This window comes from Tripterygium wilfordii, chromosome 19, assembly GCF_013401445.1.
Source record: "Tripterygium wilfordii isolate XIE 37 chromosome 19, ASM1340144v1, whole genome shotgun sequence".
NCBI lineage: Eukaryota > Viridiplantae > Streptophyta > Magnoliopsida > Celastrales > Celastraceae > Tripterygium > Tripterygium wilfordii.
Window position 1 is genome coordinate 1,960,140 of NC_052250.1, and position 22,939 is coordinate 1,983,078.

General features: G+C 36.6%; 4 protein-coding genes across 5 annotated transcripts; 2 read left to right on the plus strand and 2 right to left on the minus strand.

Moving 5' to 3' along the window:
• Positions 1-671: 671 nt before the first annotated feature.
• On the plus strand, positions 672-1,354 carry LOC119985431 (glycine-rich protein 5-like). Its single transcript, XM_038829738.1, has one exon. It carries the CDS (start codon positions 672-674, stop codon positions 1,293-1,295), a length of 624 nt encoding a protein of 207 aa, XP_038685666.1. The 3' UTR covers positions 1,296-1,354.
• Positions 1,355-2,471: 1,117 nt separating this feature from the next.
• On the plus strand, positions 2,472-6,534 carry LOC119985210. 2 transcript variants are annotated; one of them, XM_038829431.1, is made up of 7 exons: positions 2,472-3,042; positions 4,076-4,216; positions 4,313-4,426; positions 4,523-4,696; positions 5,282-5,397; positions 5,981-6,056; positions 6,155-6,534. In XM_038829431.1, exons 1-7 carry the CDS (start codon positions 2,572-2,574, stop codon positions 6,170-6,172), a joined length of 1,110 nt encoding a protein of 369 aa, XP_038685359.1. In that variant the 5' UTR covers positions 2,472-2,571; the 3' UTR covers positions 6,173-6,534. The 2 variants fall into 2 exon arrangements, with proteins under 2 accessions (XP_038685359.1, XP_038685361.1); XM_038829433.1 differs by having other exon boundaries at positions 6,158-6,534.
• A 359-nt stretch (positions 6,535-6,893) lies between these two features.
• Positions 6,894-13,934, minus strand: LOC119985287 (peptidyl-prolyl cis-trans isomerase CYP37, chloroplastic). Its single transcript, XM_038829541.1, has 12 exons — positions 13,702-13,934; positions 12,580-12,840; positions 12,402-12,491; positions 11,923-12,018; positions 11,311-11,418; positions 11,029-11,078; positions 9,492-9,594; positions 8,790-8,843; positions 8,494-8,652; positions 8,289-8,411; positions 7,265-7,314; positions 6,894-7,148 (listed from the first exon to the last, which is right to left on the minus strand). Exons 1-12 carry the CDS (start codon positions 13,882-13,884, stop codon positions 7,037-7,039), a joined length of 1,389 nt encoding a protein of 462 aa, XP_038685469.1. The 5' UTR covers positions 13,885-13,934; the 3' UTR covers positions 6,894-7,036.
• A 2,352-nt stretch (positions 13,935-16,286) lies between these two features.
• On the minus strand, positions 16,287-18,239 carry LOC119985042. Its single transcript, XM_038829202.1, has 3 exons — positions 17,819-18,239; positions 17,140-17,703; positions 16,287-17,060 (listed from the first exon to the last, which is right to left on the minus strand). Exons 2-3 carry the CDS (start codon positions 17,675-17,677, stop codon positions 16,678-16,680), a joined length of 921 nt encoding a protein of 306 aa, XP_038685130.1. The 5' UTR covers positions 17,678-17,703; positions 17,819-18,239; the 3' UTR covers positions 16,287-16,677.
• Positions 18,240-22,939: the final 4,700 nt, after the last annotated feature.

Genomic DNA, 22,939 nt, shown 5'->3' on the forward strand with positions numbered 1-22,939 from the left:
AATATAACTACTAAAAGAAAATATAAAAAATATATATGTATAAGCTAAATTTTGTCAAAACAAATTTTGATTTAAATTAAGATGATAATCTATATATCAAATAACGAAATCACTCACTCACACACACACATGTAGACAATTTTATGTGAACATTAATTTTTTCTGTTTGATAATCTAAAAATACATTAAACAAAATACCTTAAGGGATACAAAATCATTTACAGTTGAAACTACATTAATTTGACAATCCCAACAGATATTTCGCAAAATCTCATGACCAATTTAAGCCTCAACTAATCCAATCATAAAATTAAAAAAAAATAAAATTCTTCTCTCTTTTGTATAGATAACCAAGTTGTTGGAGCACCATTAAAGCAGCAAGTACTCACACCCTTTATTTTCGACACATAAGATGGAAACTATACTTACAGTCTATATTAATATCATACCATGAATGAAGAATGTGCAATTAATTTGTATATATAATTATGGAAGCAGTATATGATGAACAGTTGAGCTACAATATTAAGAAATTGAACAAAATTTAAGGCCATTACACAACTGTAATTTGCTTGAAAATCACTATATATAAACACCCACTCTAGAGCATATACTTACACCTACAAGTCTCTCTTTGAAGCTACTAAGAAGGAGAGAAAAACAAAAAAGAAATGAGTCCTAATAAGGTGGTGGTTTTTTGGGTTCTTAGTGCTGTTGTTTGGTTTGCTACAGCTAGTGCTAGAAATATTGGTTCTTTTGAGGATGAGAAGTTGGTGTCTGGTGGAGCTGGGTTTGGAGGTGGAGGTGGATTTGGAGTTGGTGCTGGTGCAGGTGCGGGTGCGGTTGGAGGAGTAGGGATTGGAGGTGGCGGTGGAGGTGGTGGTGGTGGTGGGGTTGGTGGAGCTGGCTTTGGAGGAGGCTTTGGAAAAGGTGTTGGGATTGGAGGTATAGGGGTTGGAGGTGGAGGTGGAGGTGGTGGTGGTGGGCTTGGTGGGCCTCCAGGCCTTGGTGGTGGTGGTGGGCTTCCAGGTATCGGTGGGGTTGGTGGGTTTCCAGGTAATGGTGGGGTTTGCGGGCTTCCAGATAATGGTGGTAAAGGTGGGCTTCCAGGTAATGATGGGCCTCCAGGTAATGGTGTAAAAGGTGGGCTTCCAGTCAATGGTGAGCCAGCACCCAGGCACCCAGCAGGTAATGGTGGGCTTCCAGGTAACAGTCAGCCTCCCGAGCTTGGCGGGCCTGGTAATTCTGGTGGTACCGGCGCGGTTGGGCATAAAGGTGCCGGCGGTTTCCCTTGATTACATTATAACTACATATACATATATATATATATATATATATACACACTATATATATATATATAGGTTTCAGGCCTTTTGGTTGCTTTCTTTTTAAAGTAGTTTTTATAAAAATGTATTCTATATTTCTATCTTTGCTATAAATAATAAAATAATATGCTTATAAGAACTGAGACGCGGTGCGTGTGTGTATGATTTCGGCTCAGTTGATTTACTGTTACTCGAACGGTGACTTTTAACTCGTCTTCCACACCCTCATTCACATTCTATTCTCACAGAACATAAATAAAACAGATGTAAACTAAAACGCACCGTTTTTCGTCATTGTGCGGTAAGAAGAAGATGAAAGGGCAAAAGAAGGCCCACAGTGAAAGAGAACCCATAGCCATTAATGGAAGCCCAATGTGGAAACATATTTATTACATTTTATTATTATTTCATTTAAATTTTATAATATATATGTTGTAATTAGGAATTTAAAATTGAATGGCTAACAATATTTGCAGCCAAATTATTGTAGTCCATATAGATTCTCTGGATTCTGGAATCCAAAAACAGGAGAGACTCAAATGGGCCGCTTTCAATTCTAGGCCCACAGGATGGAATGACTGGTGGGTTGTCCATGCATAAGATGAGAGCCACACCTTGTGGATTGTTGATGACTAAGAGGTGGCCCACTCTCTTGTTTAAGTCCATATAAATCTCTCACTGGGTCCCACTCTTCAAGATTTTTACATGTTCTTGTATGAATTTTCACCTCCCAATTATGTTGACCACTCAATCTCTTTGGGATTAAACATATCCAATTCCAATATGACATCCCATATATTTAGTTTGAAAAACAAAAGAAATAATGGATTTTTTCAGATCTAAGTGTGTATATACATATGAAAACTACGAGTAACTCACATGACACTCATATATTTGAACCGTGCGATATTTTATCGAAATCTTGAATTCAAGTATTCTCATCCCATTCATCTTCCTATATATATATATCGTCATCATCAATATATGCCATAAGAAATTAGGGACAGATTATTTCATTTGTCCACTAATTCTTTACGTAATGAAAATAAATCCAAACAAACCATCACCATCGTCCATTTTCAAAAAGCGGGAACACAATACCATCGGTATACCCGCCACACCAAATCACTCACCCACAACCACGAATATATTAATCCTTCCTCCACCGTTCGTAAACTCGGAGAACGGTGAGTCAAGTTTGAGAGAACTCGATCACTCAGCTCAGTTCCTCCCAATTCACTCAGTGATGGCTTCCTCTCTCCACACCACCATCTATTCGTCTCACAGCCTTCTCTCCCTCTCCAAACCCAGAAAGCCTACCTCTCGAATACCCTTCAAATTCTCGCAGCCCCCACTTTTCCCGAAAAGCAGCGAGAAAGGACACAGCTTGGCAGTGAATTCAGTGGTCCAAGAGGATTTTGATGTGATTCCTGTGCAGAGCGGAGACCTTACGGATCAGCAGGAGGGTGTGGTGGTGGGTAGAGAAGACGAGGAGTTGGTGAGTCAGATGAGTCAGGTCACCGGGATTGGAGCGAATGAGGGGCAATTATCTCTCGAAGGATTCTCTTCCGCTTCTTCCTCATCTATTATTGGAAGGAGTGTGGCTGAGGAGGAAATGGATAGGGTGATTGATAGGACAATAAATGCGGTGATTGTGCTGGCTGCGGGTACTTTTGCTATCTCCAAGTTGCTCACCATTGACAGGGATTTTTGGCATGTAAGCGTAAATATCCTTTTGTATATGTATATATGTGTTTTTTATGATAAAATGTATGGATTTGATGATTAGAGATACAAAAAGGAGAAAAACTTGTAAATTTTGATGATTGGGTTAGTATGGCTTTGACAATTCTTTCTCCCAAATTTTGAAGTGTTTTTTAAATCAGTAGGCTATTTTTATTCTTCTTTGAAGTATTTTCGAATATTTTCGAATGCCTTTTCTTTTCAGAACAAAAAAAAAAATTAAGTGCAGCAATTCGATATCTGAATGTGACTGTGTCCGTACTTGTAAAGGGATTTTCCGTAATGGGTCCGTTAATTTGTAGTTAGAAGAGGGTCTAACATGATTTACAATTAACATGAAGTGCCAAGTTTTGCCGCACTTAATGTGTGTGTGTGTATATATAGGCTATTCATGATGCGAAGTTCGGGATCAAAATGTGGTAGGAGCGCTGGTAGGGGTGCGTTGGTAAAGTTTGTCTCGATGGATGAGCTATCAATTGTGGGATAGGATAAAGCAATCTAGTGCATCAGGCTCATGCCGGTATGGGATATATGGAGGCGCAATGTACAGCTGTGATTGGGGCTGAGCTAAGAAAGGATATAGTTTAGGGGGAAAATGCACTAGGTCTGCTAATGAATGCTAAGAGATTGGTCTGATGGTAGAGGCTCTCATCTATTTGATGCTTTATAGCAAACAGAATTTAGTGTCTCTAGGGAAACGGGTTGTGCTAAGGCTGACGGACTTGTGGTGATGAGGAAGGCTTTTCGAGAAGGTTTTTTAAATATTGTCCATGACAGAAGAAGTGGGGATAGGATTGAAAAACTATCTTTTGGCTATGTTGGAAAGTTTAGTAATTTGTTCAGAACTTCAAAAAAATAGGATTTAAATTGCTTTCGACACTCTATTTCCATGCATTATTTTTTCTTTCTAAATTATACTTATTCATTTGGTTGATCTACTAGGGGACTGTAAAATTTTGTATCTAATCAATTTGATCTTCCAGGACTCATTTTTCCTTTTCTTTTAGGGGTGGACAATATATGAGATACTAAGATATGCACCTCAGCATAACTGGACTGCTTATGAAGAAGCTTTAAAGACAAATCCAGTTTTAGCCAAGATGGTAATTAGTGGGGTGGTCTATTCTCTTGGCGATTGGATTGCACAGGTTTGTCCGTGCTGCAAAATAATTTCCCCCTCCATTTCTTTTGGCTGTTAAGATTCCTTAATTACATTTTTTCTCTTTGTATCATTTGATTTTCAGTGCTATGAAGGGAAACCACTTTTCGAGTTTGACCGTACACGCATGTTCAGATCAGGCCTGGTTGGCTTCACACTGCATGGTTCTCTTTCTCACTACTATTACGAGTTTTGTGAGGTGGTCCTTGTGCTTAGAATTTGTTTGGCATTTTGAGTTAGTTGGCCTTATTATAGTGTTTCATTGGTTTGCTGAAACAAATTTCTTTGTATACAGAAGCTTTTTCCCTTTCAAGATTGGTGGGTGGTTCCTGCTAAAGTAGCCTTTGACCAAACTCTATGGGCAGCTACTTGGAACAGCATTTATTATATTGTTTTGGGATTCTTGCGTTTTGAATCCCCTGTCAGCATATTTAGTGAATTGAAGGCAACGTTCTGGCCGATGCTCACCGTAAGTAAAACATCAGCTACTTCTATTGCTCCTTTTTTTCTTCCTTCATTGTTAAAGAGTTAGAATTCAGATTAGCTAATTTTTCTCTCAGGGCCAATAAGAAGGTATTTAGAAGAGTAGGCCACCCAAAACGCTGCAATCTAAAGATATTAGTATTCAGTAGTTTTGCCACTCTGTTTCTCTAATGTATATTTGAAACTGCTGTCATTATCAACAAAATATGTTCGATTCCTTGACAAGGATTAAGAAGCCAATGCTTCCTTGATGAGGCTTTACTGTGGGGTAGGATGAGTTTTTTGTTGTCATTAAGGTGGATTCTACTTTAGTATATCTATCTGTCATTGAGGCGATTTATATTTTATACAATATCAATCACTTGAGTTGATTCTTGGTTAGAGGAAATAGTAGGGTTAGATCAAAGAAAGAAGATATACTAAACACTTGCAGATTAGTTTGCGGGAAGAATGGATATTTGGATTTAGTTCAACATCCTTTACAACTTGGCTAAGCTTAAGGTTATTCATAAGGCTAAGAATGCGCATCTGTATGGCATCTAATGGTGTCGTGGATGTGTTTTTTGCTCAGGCTGGGTGGAAACTTTGGCCATTTGCTCATCTTATTACCTATGGAGTGGTCCCTGTGGAACAAAGACTTCTTTGGGTGGACTGCGTGGAACTCATTTGGGTAACAATACTATCAACGTAAGTCTCTGAGTTTGTTTTGCTGTATATTTTTTTTTTGTTCTGTGTGCTTTAAATTGAAACTACACTATTTACCCGTGTTTTGTTTAATGGTGTAGTACTTTAGTGTTTCTCAGCAGAGAAATGAAAACAGACATCGGAGGCTATCAAATATTTGAGGATTCTTGAATTTGTTTTCCATTCATAAGGAAATAATTCACTCACTATTTTTGGTGGCTTATTTGAATTTATGTGATGTGAAATTATGTTGGGATAGACTTGAAGGAATCTAAGGTCGTCGCTGTTCGGCTGGTAGAGCCAGGACAATTAGCTGTCCACATATCATTGTCCTTTTTTCTCTTTTTTTTTCCTTTCTTCTAACGAAGTAGTCCACCACCCAAGTTTTAAAATGGACGACACAAAAATTGTGGAGGATAGAATCACTGAAATAATCGTTATGTTGTCGATGACAATTGCATGGTCCCCTTTTCCACCAGAACTACATGTGTGTGTATGGTGGGCATAAATTCATTCTGTCCATTGATTATATGGACATGATTAGGTTCTGAATTTGTTTTCCTTGTTTTTTTTTTCCCTTTGCCAGTTATTCAAACGAGAAATCGGAAGCAAGAATCTCCGAGGCAGAAGCCAGTGACATTTCTACATCCGTCGTTCCTGAGGTACGTGAAGTAACTACGCAGCTTAGATTGTTTTGGGTAGTAAACAAGACAAAGACAATCCATGAGACATATTCAGTTATTTCTTTGTTCATCATCAGCAGGAGATAAGGAAGTGAATGACGAGTAGGCAAGGGAGAACGATTACTTGCTGGGTTGATGATTGCGAGCAGCACTCTACCTCAAAGGGCTGATACTGCACATACCTTGTATACTTGTATTCGCGGATATAGTACGACTGCAACTCTAAAACTAGCTCGACATTGTGGTGAAAATTTTTTATCGTAATTATCGGTAGTCCATGTCTATAATTTGCTCGCATCAACCTTTTTATATTGTTCTCGCTTTTGTACACAAGAATCAAAATGTCGTGTGCAAATTCTAATTTATGTCATACCATCGATCTGTTATATAAAGATGTAAATGTTCCTTTCCATTGTGAATAGAATAGCAATTGTTTGTCCGATCATTGTGGGTATAATGGTGGATGTCGGAACCAAGTTACTATTAGGTCTTCTTTTGTCGTGTTAAGCTTGTTTAATTTTCCTAATAAATGTTCGCTACAAAAGGATTATTTTAGTGAACGTGTCACAATTAATTACCTCTTTTTTCATCTTTTACAAAAAAATCTATACCCTTTCCCATTTACTATGTTGACGAAGAATCAAATTATCCATGTAAGTGAGTCGTAGGCAATTTTGACGAAGAATCAAATTATCCATGTAAGTGAGTCGTTGGTTGAAGGCAATTTTACTAGTTAAACGGTAATCACGTTGCATGTTTTTTTAGCTTGGAAGTATTTGTATCTCAAAATTGGAAACTCACAAGGACAATTATTGAGTGAAAAAACACTCAACCAAAGCTTAGAAACCTCGTTTAGTGTGTTTATAACACAATCATGCCAAGAAATTCACATTCATAATTCATTACCATACCAAATGACAAAAATTCAGAAAATAGAGATTGTTTGGTGAGAGAATGTATCAACTCTCATTTGGCACTACAAGCCGATCTTGTCCGTCTACTAGTTTTGCGGATTTGATTACATCCCCTGTTTTTATCTGCGAAAGAATGTCTCTCCCAACAGTCGTATATCTGCGTGATGAAGAAGTATATCATCAAATACAAAATCAGTTGAAAATAAATAATGCAGTCATCCAGACAGAATTTTGCACTCATGGGTAGAAAGAAACTAGAGGTTAAAGACATACCCGAAAACCGAAAATTGCCCTTCATCGAAGGATAACCCTCCCAAGCCAGCCTATAAAACAAGTGCAGCATGGTTACAGTACTTTTGACAAATGAAAAATAAAGACTAGGCAAAAAGGGGAAAAGATTATGTTGTTTACAATTAGAAAAGCATGAGGGAACTAATAAAGGGAGGGTCTGGTAAGAACCAACTTTTCGTTCCGACATTGTTCTCAAATGATCAAATAACAAAACGTACACGTGAAAACGGGCTAAACTTTGCTAGGGTTGAACAAAGAAAGGTTGAACAATAAAAAATCTACTAAACTTTGCAAGGGTTGAAGTTCAACATCAATGATTCGGATTGCTAGGACCGGAAAGCGAGATAAATTGTTATACAAACCAAACTATTACATTTCAAAACAACCACAAAAATGTATCCTTGTTATTCATTACTGGAAGATGGAATGATATGTTTACATCAGATATACCAAGAAATTAGAGTGATAACAATGAAAATGGCAACTAGTGATGTTTCTGGCTTAAAAGTAAAATAATTATACTCTTTATGTACAAGACTTTTAGATCATTTCATTTTCATGTTAGCTTCACAATTAAAGAGAATTAACAGTGATTTAAAAATTATTATATAAAAGCTATATATCGGTTTTCTTGTTTCAAAAGAGGCTACACAAAACGTAATGTAGAAAAACGGATTCGGTTCTATAAGATGTGATATAAAAACATATGAGGTTTTATAATATAGATGAGTTATTAAGTACTTGCTCTTGGTAAAGTTTAAGATCTGGTAGATGAAAAATGAAATTTTCATTGGAGTATGTGCTGGAATTGTAATGGTAAAATTATACGGCTTTTTTTTCTTTCACAATCATATATAACAAAAGTATCAATATTCTGAATTTTTACTTTCAACTGAAAAAACTTAGTATGTGCAAGGAATGAACCATGCAAAGTAGTATTAGACATTAGATCATGAACACAAGGGGATAAAATTTCAATTTCAACAATATATTAAATTTAACTCACATTCCTCTTGTCGTACAGGTAGAAGAAAAATTGATATGGCGCTGAATACTCCTCAGAAGTTTCACTATGTGCCATAGCAATAGCTCCGTAAACAGACAGTGGAAGAACTGGTAGTTCCCCATCCTTCAACATGAATAATGAAGGTTAGAATTATAAGTCACTGGAGAGCATCTACATATTGAAATGGAAGAACATAGTCGTGTACCTGCACACTTAACATTGTTCTGTATAATGGCTCAAATTGGCCAGAGGGCATTATTTCCAAAGGAACACTGTAGCCATGGTTCTTGTCAAGTCCATTATCCGTTAGAATAGCTTGGTTAGTACAGTTGAGCTTTGCCTCATTATATGCCCCATCAACCACCTGAAATTTCGTAACTTTTTGTGTTTATCTCATCAACATAAACTATGGTAGAACACTATAAGGAACAACTCCATTGACCAACATGTACAAAGTAAATAGAAGTTTGATGAGACTGAAGTGATGTTCAAATACCTTACCAGTTTTACAAAATTTCCTGCTGTTAGTGGGGCTGAATATCCATCTACAACAACCTGAACCAACACAATGCCAATCAATTGACATGAAATTTATGAGAGAAGCATATGCAATACATTTGACCAGTTTCAAGTGAAGTAAGTTGTATCAAATTGCATACTGAATCCAATATTTAAACTTTTGGGCAACTAGATTCCATAATGATTGCTGGTTGTTGTCCAGGCACTGAGAGAAGTGTTCAACCAGGTGGTATTTACAGTGCAAAGAAGATTTGAAGCTCAAATCACCAAAGCAAAATTATAAATGAATGTGTCAACCCGGAAACAATCTGTAACAGGAATTTGTATGATTCCCACAATGCTTAGGGTTGTATCCATAGTCATGGGTTGTAATTTGAAAACCATCTCAAATTACATGGAAATGAAAACCATCTCAAGTTACACAGAAATGAAAACCACTAACCACTCAACAACTGCCTTTTGAATAACGGTATGAAAGATGGAAGGGGAAATGAAAGCAAAGTTCATTCATTGCACAGAAAGCAGTAAATGTAGAAGTGGTATGAATACCTCAGAAACCAATCCTCATAGGCAGTGGAGTTGAAATCCATGAACAAATTATGATTTACTCCTAATTATTGCTAACAAGAAAAAAGACACAAAGGAATGATTCATTCTTCTAAATCCTATTAATATCCAGAATACCTGAATTGTAGCAGCCTTCCTTGGTTCGCCACCAGCGGCTGGAGAAAATGTTGAACCATCACCTTTCTCAATGGTAAATTCAACTGTTGCTCTCCCAGTTAACCTAGAAATTACAACTAGCTATAATTATAACTAACTATTATCATTCCCCGTGTAATAAAATAAGTCAAAAGTCTACTGCAACACACGATAAGGTATGTCAAAAGTAATTGAGATAAGTTAGTGTTCGTTAAGTCAAACAAATATATATCTTCAGATGTATGATTGCAATTTAAAGCAGCATCCAGATTTGGTCAAATATGAAATAAACTGTTCTTGTTATCGTATACAGGTTCAAAAAGAAACAATATGATCCACCGATTTGCTACAGAAAACACAACTAACTTGTATCAAATCCAACACTCGTAACAAACCGGTTGATTCCATCTCCAAGCGAAATGCAACATCTAAACAACACACAATCTCCAAGCATGATGTAAATGCATGAAAAGTCTTGTGCACTGACACCATGATAATATTATTTCTTTACACACTCAATGAATTCATTAGTTTTTGGAACTATGTATTCAACTATTCATAATATGTCTATCAGAAAAAAAAACACTATTCATAATGTGGGCTCTTCTAGATCAAACACGTGCAACGATGTAATATACTCTCCAAACCCAGATTCTCAAACCTTACATTCAACCTCAACCTTTGAGCCTTCACTTAGTAATGTCACAAGCATCAGATACAGAACAGCATATTCAGCTTCAAATTGCAGAATAGCTTCAAAATCCTCGAGTCTCAAGCACTGATACTCATAAATGGCTCATCAAACCCACCAGCGGTCCAGCGCATCATCATGGTTCCTCCTACTGTTAGAGATATCTGGCAGCTCAATCCTGAGTCTAACAGGCTTTTGTAGGAGATCTTCGACACCAACCTCATGGACGGTGGTGGAAAAAGAATGGAGTGGGAATAATGGCAAGAAAGGAAGAAAAGACTATAAGAGAGTAAAAATTCCAAAGAGAAAGATGAGGGTAGATGAGAAAAGCTAGGACTGGTGGAGAGGGAACAGGAATGGGAGCCTATTCAAGAGATTGGGATGACAGAGAAGGAAGGAACAAATAGAGGGATCAGAAAAAGAATCAAACAATGGAGTCCAAGACAGTACAAACTACAAATCAGAAAAACAAAACTCAAATATTCTCTTTGTGGTCTTCCTGTTCAGAAACAATCATACATTTTGGGAAACGGGTGGCCAAGTATAATGTGTCGCCCATTGTTTTTTCTTCAAAAATCACAAAATTCAGCCTTCAGGATCAAGAATGATCTCCTGTAACTTAATACACTAAAAATGATCTTGACCTTGATTTGTTAGTTTGGTTCTTCAGTTACTTAAAGATTTAAAAAAAAAAAAAGAGTAAATCCCAAGATCAGCATTAGTTTTAACAAGAACATATCTAGTTAATTCATACGCAGGTATTAACAATTTCGTATAATCTATGGTTAAAGTATCAACATTCAACAGATGATTCTTGGAGAGACTGACCTTGGATAATTCAAGTATTGCTCAGGCAACAAAAATGACAACCCTGGAGCCTGTTTTAACAAATACGAAGTTGAGATTCTCGGCACTTATTTCTCCTAGTAAAAAAATATAGCTTTTCAATAACATTGAACTTCTGGGCAAAAAATTGCAGGCTTCAAAGAAACATAGCAGTGACAGAAATCTGAGAAAAATTGGTCAGAATCTTTGGCGATTATACCTACATCTTGCTATCCAATTTAAGCATTTGAAGACTCATCAAACTTTATCAAAAGTTGTAATTACCTGTAACAAATCCAATTCCGCAACAGTATCCAGTGAAGATGCAAGACCAACAGATACTTTGTCTGGATCTTGATCTTTTATACATCGAAGGAGTGCTTGCAACCCGCCCTGGCCAAATGTTGAATGAACAATACAAGCATATCTTCTTTATTAGTCAACCAATATTTTAGGCAAACTACCCCTATGAAGAGACAAAGTGCATAACCCAGATGCAGCACAGAAACAGTCATATCACTATCACATTTTTTTATCCTTCCAGACAGCCAGGTCACCGATAAGAGAACCATTAGCTCTTTAGAAACATAAACAATTAACCTACATTTCATTTTCTACCTACACGACACTGCTCTCTGACCGCGTCTATAGCTAATCAAACAAATTACATAGCAAAGTGCAGTTCAGCCTCAAAAAATAAATATTCATGCGAATTCAACCAAAGTTTGATACACCCATAATCAAGTATTCAGATTCTCAGACAATGGATTAAGGCATCCCAGTAAGTCATAAGTCATGTAACCAAAAGCAATCAGTCATTGTTACGGAAATAGAAGAATGCATAACAATATGTAAGAGGCTATCTGAACAAATTAAGCTTGATGTTTTTCAAACTACCTTCCCATCCATGAGAGATGTGTACAATTCATAACCCTTTTCCTTCAAGTCAGACGGTATACTTGCCAGAATAGAATCCTTCTCGTCCATCGCAATCTGGAAAGGTCTAACAGGGAAAAAATAATTATACCAGACAAATATCTTTTATGCATATGATAGCAAAAGGCAAAGGATTAATTAAACTTGAACAGTAAGAAAATTGAGTTAAATTAGAGTGTAGCAGATTAGAGACTTGCTCAAAAAATTTAAAACAAGAAGACAAGCTTTCGCCTCTGTGCTGGTTTCAATAAAACAGATTTACATGCAACTAGACTAGCATTACAAGAATAAGATTCATATAAGCTAAAAGGGCCCGGTGTCATGGCTGAGTAGCACAGACAAAACAAAAACGACATGTGAAACACCAAGAAACTGAAGGAGTAATTCTCTCGACATTTTCAAATGTAACTGGCAGTGTATAGGAAAAGGCTAATAAATACCTTTAGAGCTTTCTTCACATTACCCTCCATAGTTCCATAAGGTTTTCTCTGGGGAATCCTTAGCAAGTATGAGATATCCTCCAGAGAAGCCTAGAAACCAAAGCAATATAAGGGAAAAGTTTTAAATTTAGAGGGATTAATATAGCAAGTGGCAACGAATTGAATAATTAGGAACAACCTGTATGGCCTTCATGTTTGTGTTTGCAGGTATAGCCCTCCTTAAAGCAAGCTCCCCAGTTCTTGGGACCTTGGTGTCAGGAGAATAAAGTACTGCCTTTGCAGGTGAAATCAACCAATTATCCCAACCACCCGAAGGTAGTGGTGAAGAAAGTTGAGAAAATATGAGGATCATAGGAATTAGTGTCTCAAGTTTACTCAATGCATGCCGAAAAGTTGCACTGAACAAATTGGGAAAAATGTCATGTCGGCATATCAGATCCTGCAAGAATAGAAACCCATTTATAAAGAGGAAGACCTTGCAGAGGAGACATAGTTTCATCTGATTTTCAAATCCCATAACATACTGTGATCAGCATATACCAGATAAGTGTTTATGTGGAATTACTAAGATCATTTCAATTTCCCTAGTCATGAAATATGGAAAGGAGACCGACAGAATAAAACTTTCACAAACATATAAATCCTCCTCCAAAAAGTCCATTCTCTTAGTGCAAAAACTTTAATTCCAGGAGCACAAAGATAGTGCCACTCAAAGAAAGAGAACAACGAAGAACTAATCCTTTTCCAAACAGTTGTGTTGCTATGATTACATAAATGAGCGCCACAGAAATGAAACGTAGCTAAAGCATATTCCCACAAAAAGGATTAAACATAACCATGCATATCAAAAAGAGACTATCTTCATTCTTCAAACTAGATAATTTTCATCAAATACCACACAGCAAGGGAGCACTTCTTAACAAACAATACTGCCATCACTCTCACTAGTCACTCGCACCCCAAAAAATTTCCAGAATTCAAACACCCTATGGTTGCACTACATTGGCACATTTCCTTCTCTGTCCAGAGCGAAACAGTGCCCCGACAAGCACAGTAAATGCAATTTAGCATCACAAACATCCCCTGATCAACCCGCAGAGTATATGCAATTCACAAACAGCATTGCTCATTATACTCCATAAAATCAACCCAAAAACAGTAATTACGGGAAAAAATCAAAAAAGAGTAAACAAAATATATCACACTTTCTCATTGGAGTAGTTAATTGTTCCCACTACAGGACCACACCCATAAACCAAATTTTTCGAAAGAGAAAAAATTCGATTAAAACCCAATGAACCTTTGTGCGATTCTTGATGGAAAGGCATCGAATCCCAAAGTGGCCCGATCTTTGGCGTCGATTGAGTGGAAATGTGAAGCCCGTGGAGGGAAGCTGCTGTCTTGTTGAGGTAAGAGGAGAGACAGAGACATTGAGGGAGGGATTACAGGAGAGAATGATAGTAGAAGATAAAGCTACTGCCATGAGAGGTTTCGTTGGCTGGCAATGGCATTAGCAGAACAAGGCTTTGGCGCGCCTCACCTGTAGAGGGTCTATCTTTAAGTTTATGGGAGTGTGTTGAAAGGTTGTGAGGAGTGGCTGTTAAATGACCGGACTGCCCTCAAAGTGTTCTCAAATCCAAAACTCTAAATCCATATAATTGCAAATAGATTACTAAATCCATTAAAAAAAAGGTTTACTAAATCTCTAATGAGATAAGCTTTTGTCAATTATAATTAAATTGAGGAATTTCTCTTTTCCATATTTTGTTGAATTCTTGGTGGAATGAAACTAGTAGAATCTCTTATCGTATTTCAAATTTCCCTTTTATTTAATCACAATATGCATCAGTTTACATCATAGAATAGTACACTCTCGAATCATGCGGCCTAAGAGATAAGCTATTTTGAAGGAGGTGCATGTGAGGGAGGATGTTGCTTTAGGTCAGGGGGAGAGGTTGCAGAGCCAGGAAGTAACAATGGGATGGGTGGACATTAAAACAATAGTATTTTGATCTGTTCGAGAAATTTTAGCGAGACATAAATAAAAAATTCAGGCCTATTATGCATGTATCTTGATGTTTGGTCTCATGAAATAACTCAAAATGTTAACTTAAGTACATATTAAAATTTATGCCATGTACAATATGAAATAGTCATATTTCGATTTCAACCTTTTTTTTTTAAATATTGTTATGTATTGTAGTTTAATATTAATAATAACAGAATGGATAATATTAGGGTTAACATTGTTATGTATTGTTAATCTTAAGTACATTTATGTGTCCATATATATATATATATTAAAAAAAATTTGGGACTATAGCCTAGGGTAGTCCATCCTATCTATGCCTTGCCCTAGGTCAAAACCTAAAGTAGATGGAACGAAGATAAAAATCATCAAAAATAATAAAGGTCACAGTAATAACCATCTCAAAAGCATGTCAACAGTGTGTGGTATGCATTAATTGAGTGTGGTTTTCAATGGGTCTCTTATTATAATGTCATCATACCCACTGAATACATGCCACACACTGTTGGGATGCTTCTGAAATGGTTATTACTGGGATCCCTAACATTGTTGTTACTCTTTTGCCTTTACCCTTTTGAAAAGCTGATCTTATAGTCTCAACGATGTCAAGTGCCTGGTTTTGCTCTTGCACATACACACATTTAATTGATTTTGCCTGGAAGAGAGATTGTGAGAGGCCATTTGACTGTGATTTTCAAGTCTTAGTTACTTTCGAGGCTATATATAATAAATTCATCTGCATAATTGCTATGTCAAAAACTTTAGCACTAGGTTTTTTTTCTTTGATAAATCGAATAATTTTATTAGGATATTAAACGAATACAGAAGGGAAAAGGAAACCAACGAGATCAATTAGAATGGTGATCATGAAGGAGAATTCAAAACAGTATGCTTTCCTACCTCCTCAGAAAACCCAGATCAATGTAAAAGATATGAACTAGACATGACCCCCTTGCAACTTTACCATCCCTTGGTCATTAACATGAAAGAACATCCATGAATCAGAGGAAGCAACAAAAGTGTAGCAGCCTTTAAGCATCAACAACATCTTGAAAAGGAGCTCTGAGTTTGAGTAGTATGCTTGCTGATGCTGATATATGGTTTGAATTGGCTTGGTTGGCAGTCAACTGGATTAACCATGAACAATACCACAAGTATGTTTGTCTAAAGCCTCGGGCCAAGCTAGGCGAGCGTAAACCCACCCAACAAGTTAGGTGAACCGAGACTTAACACAAACCACTTGAAAATAGTTATAGAACTCCCAACCTCGGATAAGATTCTTTTATGCCCTAAGTCCATAGAGATAATTAGTTAAGATATCGCCCAAGTGATTTTTCAAACCATGTCATTTTACTGTGTCTTTGTGATTTGCTGAATACAGACAGAATTTCAACAATGTTCGATAGTTGGGATGGAAAATTCTGGTGCACCACTGAATTAGGTGTGATCTGGTTCCTTCAACTCCACAGAACGTAAATACCTTGTGTCATTGTGTCATCACTTGATGATGATTATGTATGCTTGAAAAGCACCCAAACCAAATCTATGAGTCCCAACCCCCAATTAGATGTGATTTCCTTTGTTAATGACTTGAAGAAGATGGTGACTGGACAACCACCCTAAGCCTTTCACTATATTTTGGTCACCATTGGTGTTTCCTTTAGGTAGGCAAGGTCACATGGCAACTCTTTTAACCTTTTTTTTCTGTCACTTAAAATTGTTATAAACCACTAATTACTATACACTTTCATTGGATTACGTAGACATATTTGGCAAGAAATTCCCAAATTTTGGTAAGCCATAATCATTAAAAATAATGAGACAATATATTCATGATACAAAGCCCACGAAAAATCTTTGGACAGTCAAGTTGGACCTGAATTTGGATAGAATAAGCCGCGCGCACAACCTATCGATAAATAAGTTGACAACGCGAAACCGAACGAAAATAAAACCACGAAAACCTTACAGACAAACACCTTTGCCCAAGCCAATAACCTCAACAAGCTCATTACACCTTAAATAACATGTAAACACACATAACACTTCACTTCCACTTGATAAACCACATAATTATATAGCTATATATACTTCAAATAACCTAATATCTGGCTCGGCTTCGCCTCCTCAGATGTATATAAATATATAAAAACATCATCATTTTTTATTTTTTTTTGTATACTCTACCTTTGCTTTCCATTTTTTTCTCCTAATTTTGATAAATTGCTTTTTTATCTATTTTCCACGTCAGAATATCCAGTCCAGCCGGACTTCACAGGGCCCCACAATGTGCTGACTAGGCTTCCTGAACGACACAATGTGGCTGCTTACCATGAACGCCGTTACCCGCTCGGAGACTCTGATGTCTTCCATCTTCAATTCCTCTAACCGACGCACGTACTCTGGCACGTGCAGTAGGTCCCACACCACTCCAACCCCACCCGGCTTCAATACCCTCACCATCTCACCCAACACCCTCATCCTCTCCGCCGCAGCCTCCACCGTCCGATGCCCGTACTCCTTCCCTACGGTATGGACGAACACAGCTGATACCACCACGTCGAAGTAGTTATCCCCAAATGGCAGACTCCTCACATCACCCTCCCGGCACGTGACATACTCTCCAACCCCTAATTACCGTTATACCCTCATTAATACTAAATAAAATCATTAAAATTGGAATTAAGTCGAGTAAATGACGAGACTGACCTTCCATATTTGCAGTTCGGAGAGTGGAAAGTGTCGTCCCTTTCGACCGGTCAAGCCCGACCACCCGACCAGAGCTTCCGGTCTTCTTCAACTGAGTGGCCACCGTATTAAGCAAGATCCCGCGGCCGCAGCCGATGTCGAGCGCGAGCTTCACGGTGGACCAGTCGCCGACAGAGTTCACAATCCGCTGCGCCATGTCGTGGTGGAGTGGTAAAGCAGAGTAGAAGAAGTTACCAGCGGCGAAGAAGAGGCAGACGGCGGAGAGCGCCGTCACACAGCCGGTGAATCCGGCGGCGAATCTTGCTGCGCCGTCGGTGGTAAAGAGGAAAAAGGACTCGAAGAATGCACAGACCAAATCGAAGTAGACGAGGAAGAGAATGGAGAGGACTGCGAACAAGATCGCGTGAAACAGCAGGAATAGTAAGGTCTGCCACTGGTCCATGCCGTATATGGTGTAGATCTGAGTCCAGTCTCTCCCTCCTGTAGTCATCACCGTTTTGCCCATTCTACTCAGTTTGCGATTTCGGTTCTTGAACATTAAGAAACTGATTTAAACTGATTAATCTGCATTATGAGAGAAAATCAGAGATAATCAAGCAAAATTCATCCGGAGATTGAGTCTCAATCTCCTTATTTGAAATAAAATTTCCTTTAATAGAAGTTGAGAAAAAACATTTACCAAACACGGCTGTTGAGATTGAACCACTTCAGAAAAAGACACTGGTCACTGTTTTCCCTGGTTTTTTTTTTTTCCCGGAAACCAAACAGACTCCAGAACTAGCAAATCCTCCACTTGTCCGGTACCAACAGATCAATGACTTGCAGAGAATATCTCGTTGATCCCAAGAAACAACAAACCATAGATCAATGACTTTACCACAAAGAACGCACAACAACGAATTTCTGAGTGTGTCACCGGCTCTCTCCTCCGAATCAGAGAGGACATTCAGAGAGAATCACAGAACCGACACTGCAAATTGATGATGATCATCTCGCTCAATCACTGCCTATCTCTTTAATCTTTATGCTCGCGATCCCAGCCTTCTGTTCTTACCCTCTGCTCTTCTGATTTTGTACGGTTTTTATGAGAAAAGGTGGAGACTTGGTTTGTTGTTAATTTAAAAGATAAAGATAAATTAAAATAATCAACTAGAGAGAGTCGCGAGGGGGGCAAAATTGGAAAGTAAAGTGATTGATGTGGAATTATAATCAACTTTTTGACTAAGGTAGACTAAAATGTACGCTTTGAAAATTCAAAACCCCAATTGACATTTCCAAATTATATATTTCCAGTAAATATAAAATTCTAAAGGGTTTTTAAAGCATATATTGGAATAGTTCCCTCAAGGACATCTGATAAAATACCAATGAGCAGTTGCTCGATTGATAATCGATTGGTTAGACATACTTGTGTTCAATATTCGATTCCAATGAGAAACAAATTTATCAATGATATTTCAAAAAAAATAGACATATGATAAAAAAGAAAAAGGAAAATAATATAAATATAATTACTATTATGCACAATTAAATGATACAACGAGAATCACGAGTATCTCTAATGACACTTATGTGTGTGGTATCTCATAGAGATCTCGAGTTCTAACCTCCCCCATCTCCATCCCCTTTCCCTCTAATCAAAAAAAAATTAAGTGATATAACATTTAGCTAACAAGAAATTGCACCAATTCAAGTTATTGTTTAATTAAATAAACAAGATATTTTCAAAAATAGAACTGTGATTTTTTTTCAAAATTAGGTTTGGAAAGGAAACCTCCGCAAATCATGGAATCAGATGATCCTGACCGTACATAATGACGCTAGGGATTGGAGTAATTGACAAGTTTTTTTTATTATTAGAGATTTTTGTATTTTTTTGGGACCAGGACTCCACTGCACCAGTAGTCACTACCAAGCCTCCCTGTGTTCCCTTGGCAGCATGCCATAAAGTTTTCACTGTGTATTTCCAATTTTCACACTACATTCCTGTATTTCTATTGCTTGTGTAATAACCAAAATACCCTTTCGAGGATTGGAAACCCTACAATTAGTAGATATGAATTATAAATTCTTGAGAATTGCGTAGTCACCCACCAAATCCCTCTTAGAGCTGGATGTGCAACAAACACAATGGGCGAAGGTGAAGAGGGCGTAACTGGCGAAGGGTGTTTGGGTAAATTAATATCATAAAGAGACAATTAGGTCAAATGAATTGAAAAAAGAGTTTAGAAATGTTTGTTAATAACAACGTCTCATTGGTTGAGCAAAATCCAAGAGTAGTTTATATTAAATTATTAATTAAAAGTGGGTCCACCTATTAGTTTGAAGCAAAAGTAATAAAGAGCAGGATCCTACAACTAGGACGACGGGGGAATGAAAGAAAGCGACTGAGGAGGGAATGATACGATGCCGTTTTTGCTTCTACTTTAAACAAAGCAAAAAAAACATATTAATAAAAATGATTAATTAATGCAAAAATCTGGACGATTCACACGTCAACTGCTGAGAGGACTAACGCATCGGCAAACCTTTGTAAATCCTACAAGAACAAGGGAGATGACGGCCTTTCATGGCTCAAAGACACTCCAACGCTCAAATCAGTGTCAAACTCAAGGAGTTCTAATAATTTCAGAGTGAATAAGAGAGTGTGTATGACATACTTTGGCTCAACCTAAACCTCAACCTCAACCTTCTTTATATAGGGGTTGAGAGGGTGAGGAGATAAAACATTGGAGATTATTGTTACTGGAGTGTGATGGTAGGATCATATCTCTCCTAATCCTGATCTTTTGACGTTTGAACGTTCGTTAGTTCGAGATATCTTTAAGTTAGTTTGAGGTGATTGGGATATACCCAAAGAAGAGCTGAGAACTACCCTTTCCCTAGCTGTTCATCCCTTGTATGAAGCTTCTTGGAAGCTGCCCGTACATTTCTCTTTCTCCATACCAAGTATGATGCTGACATGATATTTGTCATTTTATTTATCCATAACTTTGTATATGTTTTGTGATCACCGACTTTTCAAAGGGTTGAAAAAATCAGTCTAAAACAAGCTTCCATAAGATAAGAGTAGTAATAATAGGTCATTGTGTCAAGGTAGGCATAGAATTGGTCACAAAAAGGGGGAAAAAAAATATTCCATATATATTATTACATTGATGGCTTGATTTTATTTTATTCATTTGAGGGAAAACTGGGTTTTTGTAGTATCTGGACCACACACACAATTTTATGGGGTTTTGTTGGGTAGGTGAGGACTTGGTTCTACTGTATAATGTAGTGCCATGTCAACCAACTTTATACTTCGTTAACACATGGCAGACTAGGATATGTTGTAGTCAATTCTTAACAAGTATTCTTAAAGCACCTGTTATCAACACCATATAAAGAAACTGAGAGGGATGAGAACGACACGAGAAGTAGAAAAGGAATACGAGAGAGGTTTGGGGCTAACCCACTTGAGGTATAGTCCACTCTTTTGCCCAAGGTCTGCGTGATTTTGCCATTCAAAATGTGCCTCAAATGTTTAAGACGTGGTTCACACGTATAAATCACATCGTTGGCTTACACTAATTTGATTTGATGTGAGACCTTTTATATGTCTTAATTTTGTGTACAATTTTTTCGTTATGTCAAAGACAATGACACTAAAGAAAGGGTATTTATAAAGAAAGTGTCGGCACTATCTTTTCCAAACCCACAAATTAATCTTTTGATTAAGTCTTTCTTAATTAAAAAAAAAATCTTAAAACTAGGGGTGAAGATCCGACACAAACCATTTGCTATAATTAATGCAATTGGGAAGCACTAGATTTGTCATCCCTGGATACTGCCTTTTGCCTTCTTTCACGTTTCATATTTGATAACAACAACAATATCGGGTGCTGAGTTGTACGCACATAATTTTCTGTGCATAATGTGAGATATGTAGAGCCTATGAATTCACTTAGATCATGTACGTCCAACTCAGCAGATACGTAACTGGGATATCAAGTATTGAGATTTTTATCATTTACGTAATAACAATGACTCGGCTTATTTTATAATTAAATGTCGTTTTAGGACCTTAATTAATATACTATTATTTATCTTTGGAAGTTGTCAACTACATTCCTCATCCTTCACAAACTTCATTGCAAAAATAATATTTGCCAAAACATCTCTCACCATATAATTGTTGATCAACTTTTGTTTTCCTCACTTATCTACCATTACCAATATATATATATATAAAAGAAATTAACTTGATGCATATCTAATAACTCAAAATTTCATAAGAAAAAGAGGGTGGGCATTGAGGTAGCTTTAGTATGTGCATAGCTACCTAACCAATTAAATAGTAATTAGTGATCAAGTCTTCATATAAACCTAACATTGACCTCCACAAACTCTCTGTATTGTGTTGCATGACTTTAATTCTACATAGATTTCTTTTTTTTGAATACGGGGGAAAGGGGAATGGGGAGGTTCAAACTCGAGACCTCTATGAGATACCATACACATGAGTGTCATTTAAGCTAACAACGTGAATTTCTTAATGCACTAGTATTAATTTATGTTATGGATGAATTTTTCAAACAAAGGATATTATTTATTATCTATGCAAGAAAAATTAAAATATTTACAGAATATTAGCCAACAAGATCAAATTAAATGAAGACTAGGACTTTTGGTCATACATTTTTGTATGAGAGATCCTTGTAGACATCTGAGACTTATATGACATTTTCCAACTACATAATCACATTAATTCTATAAAGTATATAGTAAATATACAAACTATTGGATCTACAAAATATTGAACAAAGTGTAAGGAAAATGACATGTAGCTCATTAATTTGGTAGCCCATGAGAGCCTAACAGGTTTATTCCATTGATTCAATCAATGGAAAAACTTTATTTCACTCTTTTATCTTAGAATTCATTGTTCAAAATTTATTGTTTTAATATAGGTTCTATTGTTTTTTAAAACACAATCTAGAATTCATTATTTTAGTTCTGAATTCATTGTGTTTTGAAATTCCATTGAAAAAAAATAATTGAATTAAGATTTACCCAATAAAACTCATCAATAATAGATATTGTTAGAAAGAGTTTTATGCGTTGATTCCGAATATGTAATTTTTTTAAAAATCTAACATATATTTTGAGAGTTAAAACTTTTATTAAAATTTTGTTTAAGAGACTTGGGCTCCCATGGGCCACCATTATATGGGCTACCTAACACTAGTATCAGAATAAATCATCAAAAACAATATTGATAATAGGACATTAATTTGCTTTGACATAGTTTCTTATATTGCATTATAAAATATTTTAATAATTTAAATATACATTAAAGACATGTCAATAAATTTTTCTACAAACCTACATACTAAAGCAAGATTGAATAATAAAGAGAACTAAAAACTACAAATTAAACTGAAGAAATTTAAATAAAGACGTTAGAAAACTGTAAATATACACAAACGTTATCTTTTATCATCCTCCTATAAATAGTTTTCCTTGTTGAATATCTCAAATTAAAAAACAAAAAATCAAGTATTTATATTTTTTAAAACAAGATGGCAAGGATGAATCTAATTCCAGTCATGTTGGTTTTAATTTCGATGGTATGTGGATTTAATGTTGCTGCTCATGCTACGGCATTTGAAAAGTGCCAAAAGAAGTTTGATGTACCCGACGAGAAAGTAATATATGACTATATATTCCTCAATAAAGGGAGTATTAGTGAAACTCTCTGCACAAATCTTATGAATTTCGGTCTACCTTGTCATCTGTTTTTCACAAGTATTGCACT